The sequence below is a fragment of the Physeter macrocephalus genome, chromosome 7 (genome assembly GCF_002837175.3).
Source record: "Physeter macrocephalus isolate SW-GA chromosome 7, ASM283717v5, whole genome shotgun sequence".
NCBI lineage: Eukaryota > Metazoa > Chordata > Mammalia > Artiodactyla > Physeteridae > Physeter > Physeter macrocephalus.
Genome location: NC_041220.1, coordinates 144672564 through 144683577, shown reverse-complemented (window position 1 = coordinate 144683577; position 11014 = coordinate 144672564). Strand labels below are relative to the sequence as shown.

The following is an 11014-nucleotide window of genomic DNA, read 5'->3' as shown; positions in this document are numbered from 1 at the left end:
TTTATCATACACATTAGGTTAAAAGTTATTCATTCTGTTTATATATATATATTTTTTTGAGTAGTTTCACCAGCAATCACAATGGGTCTGTTTCACTTATTACAGTCTAAAATGAATAACACTGGTGGTCCAGTGGTAAAGAATCCTCCTTACAATGCAGGGGACGTGGGTTGGATCCCTGGTCAGGTAACTAAGATCCCACATGCCTTAGGGCAACTAAGCCCATGCACCACAACTACTGAGCTCGTGTGCCTCAACTAAAGAGCCTGTGTGCAGCAAAGTACAGAGCCCACGTGCTCTGGAACCCGTGTGCCACAACTAGAGAGAAGCCCACCCACCACAACGAAAGATCTTGCATGCCTCAACGAAGATCCTGTGCGCCGCAACTAAGACCCAATGCAGGGCTTCCCTGGTGGCGTAGTGGTTGCGCGTCCGCCTGCCGATGCAGGGGAACCGGGTTCGCGCCCCGGTCTGGGAGGATCCCACATGCCGCGGAGCGGCTGGGCCCGTGGGCCGTGGCCGCTGAGCCTGCGCGTCCGGAGCCTGTGCTCCGCAACGGGAGAGGCCACAGCAGAGGGAGGCCCGCATACCACAAAAAAAAAAAAAAAAAGACCCAATCCAGCCAAAAATAATAAAATAAAAATAAAGTAATAAGGGACTTCCCTGTTGTCCAGTGGGTGGGACTCCGCGCTCCCAATGCAGGAGGCCTGGGTTTGATCCCTGATCAGGGAACTCGATCCTGCTTGCATGCAGCAACTAAGAGTTCGCGTGCTGCAGCTGAACAGTCCACATGCCGCAGCTGAAGATCCCGTACGCTGCAACTAAGACCAGGCACAGCCAAAATAAATGAATAAATGCTAAATAAATAAATATATATTTTAAAATAATAAATAAATAAATCTTTAAAAAATAAATGAAATGAATAATACCAATTTCTATGTATGGTCATATGGCCTACCACTTTATTTTTAATTTTTGAAACATGACCATAAACCTTTATGAAAAATTATAACAAGGTCTTTATTTCATTTACTTTTAGCTATATCATAAATACCAGAAGAGAAACTGGATGGTTTGTAAGGAAAGAGAAAAAGTTGTCCATAAAGCAAATTTAGAAATCTTTCCCTTTGGGCTCCGTTTTCTGATCTGCCTACACTGTGTTGAAGAGAGATCAAGTTCTTCCAGGTTTTTGCTTAGGTGGGTGGTTTCCAGACTGACCGGACTCTCCAGGTCCAGGTGGTTCCTGCACAGCGCTTTCCGGTCACTGGATCTATGACTTGTCCAACCTTGAAAATGGTCTCAGCCAGTTCACGCGTCACATGCTTTGTTCGCGGGACAGGTAGAGCCCTGAGAAGCCCGGTACCCCCACGGCGCGCTGCTGGAGAGCATTGTGGGCAAGGTAGGCTTTTCGCTTATTAAGATACCGGTCCTCTGGATAAAATTCTTTCAGAGATTCAGCTCAAACGTCTTATATAATCAAAAATGCTCTCCCTCAGCAACCTTTCATAAACAGGGATCCAGGACAAGTCTGGTCCCTCTCACCTGAGCAGGTTTTTGCATTGCTGTCCCATGACAGCATCTGGCATGGACAGATGAACGAGCTATTGACATTATGTGGCTTTGGTCGCCTGGAGGGCTCCCACATGGCAGCCTATCACTTTAAATATCTAAAAATACCGGACAAGCTATGAAACAAAAGTTTTCAGGCAGTAGACGACAGGCTCTGCAGAACAGTGATCCTTGGGAAGGGCAACAGCAAGGTGAGTTCCATGGTTGGCCAGCCTGCCCCTGGAGGAACTTGCCGGGCTGCAGGACAGGGTGGAGGAACCCAAATAAAGCTGGGTATGCCCGTGGCTTGAAGAGACAGAGTTCAGCATCTGGGGAGCCCAAGGTGACTAGAACTTTTCCGGCAGAGCCGCAGAGGGAAAAGGCAAAGTTCTGGGGCTCTGCAGTGTGTCCCCTCCAGTTCTCAGCATGCACAGAAGTGCCCCGAGGCTGGGAAAGACCCTGGAACAGGGAAAGTGGAACAATTCTGAGTTCACACGGGCCAGAAAGAGGTTCCCAATGGCCACGGGGCATTGAGTAGAGCGCTCAGAAAGCTGTTGCTTAGTATTAAGGTCAAACTGGCTCAGACTAAGGCGTTTTCTGAGCCCACGTAGCAAAACCTAAAAGGAAGACCCAAAAGGATCAAATTATTTCCATGTAACTAACTGCGTTCCAGAGCAAAGCTCAAAACCATGTAAAAAAGAAAAATCCCAATGACCCAACACTATAGAAATTACAGTATCTGGCATCCGATAAAAATTACCATAAATGTAGGGGAGCAGGAAAATACAACTCATGATGAAGGGGGAAAAAAATCAATCAATCGGAACAGAACCAGAAATGAGACAGATATTAGAATCAGCAGACAAGGGCATTAAAGTTTATTATAACTATCTGAAATATCCAGGAAGGTAGGAGAAAGATTAAAAGATGTTAAGTAGGGCTATAAAAGCCCTCAAATGAAAATACATGTCCAGGGACTTCCCTGGTGGCACAGTGGTTAAGAATCCGCCTGCCAGTGCAGGGGACACGGGTTGGAGCCCTGGTCCGGGAAGATCCCACATGCCGCGGAGCAACTAAGCCCGTGCGCCACAACTACTAAGACCGCGTGCCACAACTACTGAAGCCCGCGCGCCTAGAGCCTGTGCTACACAACAAGAGAAGCCACCGCAACGAGAAGCACGTGCACTGCAACAAAGAGTAGCCCCCGCTCGCCGCAACTAGAGAAAGCCCACGTGCAGCAACGAAGACCCAACGCAGCCAAAAATAAATAAATAAATAATAAAATAGAAAATACGTGTCCATACAGAGACTTGTATGTGAATATTCAGAGCAGCTTTATTTGTAATAGCCACATCCTGGAAATTATCCAAATGTCTATCAACAAGTGAATGCACAAACAAATTGTGTTTTTCCCACACAATGGAACACTACTCACCAATAAAAAGAACGCACTATTGATGCACCCAACAACATAGACAAATCTCAAAATAATTTTACTAATTTAAGGAAGACAGACAAAAAATAGAATATATTGTATGATTCCACTTACATAAAATTGTAGAAAATGCCAACTAGCAACAGAAAGCGGATTGGTGGTTATGTTGGGGGGAGGTCCCAGTGAGAGGCAGCGGGGGAGACTGCAAAGAGAGATGAGGGTGTTTGGGAGGCAGTGGGTATGTTCCTTATCTTCATGGTGGTAATGGCATCACAGGTGCATGCTGACCTTCAAAATGAAACACTTGTTTTACCAGAAAAAAATGGGTTTACTCGGGAATAGCAGAGAATTGCGACTTGGGACAAGCATGCTATACAAAGGCCAAAGGCAAGTCTAACAAAGGAGAGGAACATTATTTTATAGAGAAAAAGGAGGAAGTTGGGAGGGGTTGTTTTGAACCAAAGTCCATTAGAGAAAAGTGAGAGTTCAGAGTGGTGATGGTTTCTGGCTGAGTTGCTGGGGAAGTGGGTTTCTTGTAGGAGATGCCCTGTACGTCTTTTCCTGTGGGGACCTGTAATTGATGATTCTTCCTGTGACCAACTTTGAGTGGTACTGCATGAGAGCTCCCCCTTCTGGCCTCCCGACTCCATTTCAGTGAGGTTTCCCTTTATGAATTTTCACACGTACACATCAAAATCGATCTAATTGTGTATTGCATGTCAATCACACCTGAATGAACCTGTAAAAGTGACAAAATAAATTTAATAATACTTTCACCCTCCTACCAGAAATACAGATCCTTTGGGTATTTTATCCAGAGCACTTTAACTCTATTAACCCCTTCCTGATTTATATGTTGCCACATATTTTAATTCTACCTTTTTATTGCTGTTTAGTGGAGTCATGGCTTCTTTATACTGTATTTACCCCCAGATTTTCCTCTCACTATGCCCCCCGGTTAGTTCCAGATCTTCTATCTAGGAGCTCTTTGTCTCAGCCTGAACTACATCCTTTAGAATTTCCTTCCTAAGGACATTCTGTCTCTGAGTGAACGTGTGTTTATTTTGTCTCATTCTTTGTTTAAAAATATAAGGAATATTTTGTTTTTAGTAAATACATACAGAAATGTGCAGAAATCATAAATATACAGTTGAACTTCCACAAAGTAAACACACTGTGTCTCCAACGTCTGAATCAAGAACCAGAGTATTACCCATGCCTTGGAATCACCCCTGCAGCCCTCCCAATATAATCCTTTCACTATGCTGCTGATTAGTTTGCTTGAATTTTGGTGAGGACTTTTGCATCGATGTTCATAAGGGCTGTTGGTCTGCAGTTTTCTTCTAGTGCCTCTCGGCCTTGGTATCAGGTAATGCTGGCTTTATGGAATGAGTTAGGAAATATTTCATACTCTTCAATTTTTTGGAAAAGTTTGAGAAGGATTGGTGTTAATACTTCTTTACATGTTGGCTGGAATTCACCAGTGAAGCCATCAGATCCAGGGCTTTTCTTTGTTGGGAGATTTTTGATTATTGATTCAACCTCCTCGCTAGTTACGGGTCTATTCGGAATTCCTGTTCCCTCATGATTTCGTCTTAGTAGGTTTTGTGCTTCTAGGAATTTGTCCGTTTCATCTAGGCTATCCAATTTGTTGGTGTTCACTCTCTTGGAATCCTTTTTATTTCCTTTTTATTTCTGTTGAATTGGTAGTGATGCCTCCTCCTTCATGTCTGATTTTAGCAAACGGAGTCTTCTCTCTTGTTCTTAGTGCATGTAGCTAACGGTTTGTCAATTTTGTTGGTATTTTCAAAGAACCAACTTTTTGTTTCATTGATTTTTCTCTGCTTTTTTTTGTATTCTCTATTTCATTTATCTCCACCTTAATCTAAGCTTTATTTCTTTACTTCTGCTAGTTTTTTGTTTCGTTTTGTTTTGTTTTGGCTGTGCCCCGCAGCTTTTGGGATCTTAGCTCCCCAACCAGGGATCGAACCTGTGCCCTCGGCAGTGAAAGTGCCAAGTCCTAACCACTGGACCACCAGGGAATTCCCTCCTTCTACTAGTTTTAGGTTTAGTTTGTTCTTCTTTTTCTAGCTCCTTAAGTTGTAAAATTAGGTTGTTGATTTGAGATCTTTTTAAAAAATGTATTTATAGCTCTAATTTCCCTCTTATCACTGCTTTCATGGTGTCCCATAAGTTTTGGTATGTTTTGTTTTTGTTTTCATTCCTCTCCAAGTAATTTCTAAGTTCCCTTTTGATTTCTTCTTTGATCCTTTGGTTCTGTAATGTTCCACTTTTCCTTCTGTTACTGATTTCCAGCATCATCCTGTTGTGGTCAGAGAATGTACTTTTTATGGTATCTAGCTTTTAAAATCTATTGATGGGAATTCCCTGGTGGTCCAGCGGTTGGGATTCTGTGCTCTCGCTGCCGAGGGCTCGGGTTCAATATCTGGTCAGGGAACTAAGATCCCGCAGGCCGCACAGCGCGGCCAAAAGAAAAAAAAAAAACTATTGAGACTTAATTAGTGACTTAATATATGGTCTCTCCTGGAAAGCATCCCATGCGCACCTGAGAAGGATGTGTGTACTGTTGTCACTGGGTGGGGTGTTCTGTGCACATCTGTTAGATCTGGTTGGTTTACTGTGCTGCTTAGGTCCTCTGTTTCCTTACTTATCTTCTGTCTGGTTGTTCTATCCAATATTATGAGTGGGGTATTGAAGTCTCCAATTGTTATTGTAGAACTGTCTGTTTCTCTCTTTAATTCCATTAGTTTTTGCTTCATATATTTTCATGGTCTGTCATTAGGCGTGTAAACATTTATATTTGTCATATCTTTTTGCCGTATCAAAACTTTTGTTAACATGTAATGTCCTTCTTTGTCTCTGGTAAACTTTTTCGATTTAAAATCTATTTTGCCTGATATTAGTTTAGCCACCCCTGCTCTCTTTTGGTTTTTATTTATTTGCAGGGAATACCCTTTTTCATCCTTTCACCTTCCATCTATTTGTGTCTTTGGATTTAAAGCGAGCCTCTTGCAGACAGCATAGAGGTAGATCATGTGTTTTTATCCATTCTGCTTGGGTTGTCCAAGGCTTAAGATGAGAATGCTTCCTGCTAGGGATCATTTGAATTTTCTTCTGCCACTTGCCACAAGAATCATCATGAGTCCAGAACCATTTCCAAATAATTTCCTTGTCTACACTTTCCTGGCATATCCCGGAGCATGGACTTTGCGGCTTCATGCCGGAGCCAGCTCTTGTGTTACAACCCTTCTTCCCTTCACCCTCAGTATCAAGACAGCTCACTGCCAGGCCTGCAGGCCAGGAGAGGGGGCCCAGGCTTACTTCTGCTGTCCGTTCCCTGCTGAACGGGTGGTGTGTGTGTTTCAGACTCACTCTGGACCTAAACCGCTAACCCCGGAGCCATGAAGCTCAGACTCTCATGCCTCTTCTCCCAGCTCTGTTTGCTGGCAGGGCCTGGGCAGAGTTAACCTGATGACCTCTGCCCCTTGAACCCACCCCTGCCAGTCCCTCCCCACCTCCTCCGGGGTCACTGGCAACTCCCCTGGGCTCCATCTCCCCATCTGGGTTTTCCCTTGGCGGGGGAGGTAAGTGGAGGGGGGAGGTGAGGGTTGGCGGGGAAGAGGTGAGGGCAACCTGACTGCTGAGAGCTGGGGGCGGTGGGCAGATCCGCTCTGGACAGGGGAGAAGGTCCCCGAGAGGCTGTCCTGGGCAGGGACCACGGCAGGCACGAGAGCCTCTTCCCAGCGCCTGATGAGACGCCCCTGGACCCACACCTCTGCCCCACAGTGGTGGCGGCCGGGGAGAGTCTGGAGGGGGTGAGGGCTCTGGGGCGTCAAAGGGACTCGTGCCCAGAGCGTCCTGGCGTCATCGTGCAGGCCACGTTCATGCTGACTTCTGTGCTTCAGTCTCCAGCTGGACAGCGGCTTGGAACCCAGGCCCCACACGGCGTTCACCCTGCACCCTTTCACTTGCCCACCCCGAGGGCTGCTCCTTTCCCCAGCTGCCCACCTGGCCCCATCAGCACGCCGCTCCTCCCACTCCCTGCCCCCTTTGTCCCATCTGGTCCAAGCCCTGGCGAAGCAGCTCCTCTCTGCCTGCGCAGGCCCGTCTCCTGCTCACCTGGGCCCGCGCTCACGCGGTCACACTTCCTGCACATCTTCTGAGCACCCGGTAGGGAGGGTCTGGCCTTCTGGCGAGAAGATACAGACCGGGGCTCCTCGACTGCTGGATCATCCTTTGTGGGGTCGTCCGGCTTTGCAGGATGCTTCACGGCATCCTTGACGTCTACCCAGTGGGTTCAGTAGCACCTCTCCTCCCAGCTGCGACCGTCCAAAACGCCTCCAGATATTGCCAAGTATCCCTGAGGGCAAAACTGCCCCCCACCCCCGAGAGCTCTGGATACAAGGAACGATCAACGTATTTAATAAAGTACATAGTGAGTCAGGTGAGAGTGTAAGGAAAAGGAAAAATGTAGGATGGGGTAAGAGGGACTGGAGAGGATGGGATGGTGTTATGGACTGTTCCCGCCCTCCCCCCCATTAATGTGTCGAAGGCTTAATCCCCAGGGTGGCTGTGTTTGGAGATGTGGCCCCTAAGGAAGAAAACAGGCTAAACGAGGTCAGAGGGGTGGGGCCCTGATCTGATAGGATTAGTGTCCTTTTAGGAAGAGACACCAGAGGCTTGCTCCCCGGATGTCTCTCCTCTGCTTTCTCTCCCTCTGCGTGCACACAGGGAGAAGGCCAGGAAGAGAGTCAGGAACCAAAGTGGTGAGAACCTTGACCTTGGACGTCCAGCCTCCGGGACTCTGAGGACATTTAAGCCACCCAGTTTGTTTTTGTTACGGCCGCCTGAGCCCATTAAGCCATGTGGGGTAGGTTGGCAGCTATAGTACACAGGATGGCTGGGCTGGCTCTCACTGAGAAGGAAATACTTGAGCAGAGCCTCCAGGGAGAGGAGGAAGAAGGCTGTGGCATCCTTGGAAACAGGTGGGCCCAGCTTGAGGAAAGGCCCTGCGGCAGGGGCAGCAGAGTGTCCCCAGCGGCCTGGCAAGGAGGTTATGCGGCTGGCATGGTGTGGGCAGGTAAGGGGTGGGAGGGAAGGTTGGCAGGCAGACAGCCTCCCAGCCACATCAGGGCTTGGACGGTCACTGGGGTGGGACGGGATCCGTGGAGGGCTGTGAGCAGAGAGGGAGCAGCATCTGATGATGATTTAAAAGGTCCCTGTGTTGCGGTTTCCCTGGTGGCGCAGTGGTTGAGAGTCCGCCTGCCGATGCGGGGGATGCGGGTTCAAGCCCTGGTCGGGGAACTAAGATCCCACATGCCACAGGGCAACTAAGCCCGTGGGGCAACTGAAGAGCCCGCGTGCCACAACTAAAGAGCCTGCACGCCACAACTGGAGAGGCTGTGCCCGGCAACTAGAGAAGCCTGCATGCCGCCATGAAGATCCCGCTTGCTGCAACTAAGACCCGACACAGCCAAAAATAAATAAATAAATAAAATATTAAAAGAAAAAAAATAAGAGTCCAGGGGAGGGGCAATGTGGACCAGGAGCCTGGAGCCTGGCTCGGAGAATGATTCTGGTGGCTCTGAGAGTGGAGTGCACAGGATTTCTAAAAGGACTGCTGTGGGTTTGGTCCGAGCATCTGCCAGGACGGACTGCCCTCCCCAGAGATGGGGAAGGCTGTGGGCAGTTGTTGGGCTTTATTCTGGGAGGAAGAGGGACACAGCAGATGGAGGGTGAAGTCAGGACATCAGATTTGGACATGCTGACCTTGAGGAGTCTATCCTCCAAGTGGAGGTGTCCATGGCAGCTGGATGGGGCACCTGGAACTGCATGGCTGGTTTTTAAAGCTGCGATTGGACGAGGTCACAAAGGACGTGGCCCTGAGGAGGGGACATGAAGATGTGGGGGGCGAAGATGGAGCAAGGAGAGGAGGGGCCACGGGGCCACTGACGGCCAGTGGGGAGGCCTGAGGACTGGTCCTTGGATGCTTCAGGTGGGTCAGGGCAGTGCCGGGACGCTGGCTGGACAGGTGTGGGCTCAAGAGAGCAGGGGAGAAACTGGACAGCCAGGAGAGGTGATGGCGGGGGGGGGCGAGGGGCTCACGAAGTTTGTCTTATTTGGATATGAAAGAAATCACAGCCTGCTCGCTGAAGAGCCAGTGGGGAAGGAAAATCCGTAGGGGAGAGGGAGGAGGAAGCAGGCTAGGGTGAGGGAACAACGGCGCTGGCAGGGGCGGGGAGAAGTGTGTGGCCGGGCACTCAGGGCCCGGGCAGCCCTGAGGCTCCGCCCGGCGGACCGGTGGCGCGGTCCCCTCGGTAGGGAAGCTCAGTTGCGGGGAGGACGCGGCCAGGGGCTCCAGGGTGTGCGGGGCAGGCTGGGCCGCGCCGGGGAAGCGGGAAAAGGGACACTTCGATGGATCCCCGAGTCCGCAGCTGCGCGTCCACCGCACCGCCGCCGAGGTCGCCCCGAGCCTTGCCCGTGCGCGCGCAGGGACAGCGGGGCAGGAGCCGGCCGCGGTCCGGAGGCAGCGGGACGGGAGGACAGGCGGAAAAAGCCCGTGCCGTGTGGCGCCCTCCGGCCACACGTCCCTACCCAGCGGCCCCGCGGGGCTGCTGCCCAGGGCCGGCCGCCGCGCCCCGCCCCGCCCCACTTGGTGGCTGTGACCTTGCGACCCGGGCACTGGGCTCCGGAGAAAGGGCGCGGAAATGCGCACGTCCGGGAACGCCGCCCGCTGGCCCCCCAGCCAGGCAGGGGCGCCGGGCCGGGCCGGCCCGCGTTCCCGGAAGCCCCCCGCCCAGGCCCGGGCCGCAGCGCGAGGCTGACCCTGAGCCCGACGGGGAGGAGAGAGGGGCGCCCACGAGCACTGCCCCGCCCCTAGGTCGGCAAGCCGTCGTCCGGTCGGGGCCGCGGTCATCCCATCCCGAGGCGGAGCGACAGCTGACCCAAGGCCCGGGGGGTGGGGCAGAGGGCATCTGGCCCGGCGCTGCCCACCAGGAAGGGGGCCGGGCGCTGCCCCGCACAGCGCGGGCTCCGGCACTCAGGCGGGGACGCGGGCCTGGGCGCACTCTCCGGAGGTCGCGGCCTCTGCATCAGTGCCGCGCCTCGTAGAGACCAAGGAGACGCCAAGTGGAGACCATCCCTCTCAGAGGGACCGGGTCTCCCCCGCACGCGTGGGCCTGGCGGGGACCTGAAACCCGCGCGCATCGGGGCGCCCGCGGGGGCCACACTCGGCTCTTTACTTCCAACAACCTTGTGTGGTCACGAGAGAGCAAAGGGCATAAAGAGGCCAAGTGACCCCTCCGAGGTCATGCAGCGGGGGTGGGGGGGTGTGGCAAATAGGTGTCAGGGCGCGGAGTGGCGGAGGGGAGACCCGGCAGGCCGATGGGCTTCTCACCTGTCCCTCTCCCCTGAAGCGCGGGGGCAAGGCCGGGCCCGAGTCAGGAGCGGAGAGAGCGGATCCCGCACCGGCCCACGGGCCGGGGTCGCTCCTGGCCCCGATCTCCCCCGAGCAATCCGACCCGACTGGACCCCCCTGGCCCGGGAGCAGAGGCCGCGCCTTTGCAGTCACTGGCCCCTAGTCCCGGGCGTGCCTCGAGCCCCTCCCTCAGGATCGGCCCAGGGACACCCCAAGCCCCGGGACCGCAGAGCTCCCGCGGCAGATTTCCCGCTTCCTTGGCTTGATTCCGGCAGTGGCTCCGGAGCTGTTATCCAGGCGCCGCCTCCTCCAAGCAGCCCTCCCCACTCCGTGGCCTGTGGGCCTGACGGTGCTCTAGGCGCAGATCCCGCCCGGGGCTGGGCACACGGAGCCCAGGAGCCACCTCGGTCCCTTTAAGCTAGCTGTTCGCGCAGTCCCGGGGTTTCCATGACGACGACGTCCGATTGGGGACCCGGGCGGGGTCGGGGCGCATGCGCGGTGCGCGCCGGACGCCGCAAGTCTTCCCGAGTCGCTGGCGCTGCTGTCGCGGCGTCCCCAACTGCGGTAAAGGCGGGGTGGGGGTTCGCTGGGCC

The 11014-nt window shown here is 52.5% G+C and overlaps 1 protein-coding gene across 1 annotated transcript in view; it reads left to right on the top strand.

Moving 5' to 3' along the window:
* Positions 1-10912: 10912 nt before the first annotated feature.
* The window catches only part of NICOL1 (NELL2 interacting cell ontogeny regulator 1), a 2134-nt gene continuing 2032 nt past the window's right edge, over positions 10913-11014 (top strand). Inside the window, exon 1 of the mRNA XM_024119212.2 lies at positions 10913-10985. Coding sequence (XP_023974980.1) covers positions 10913-10985 — 73 coding nt within the window. The remainder of the gene's footprint in view (positions 10986-11014) is intronic.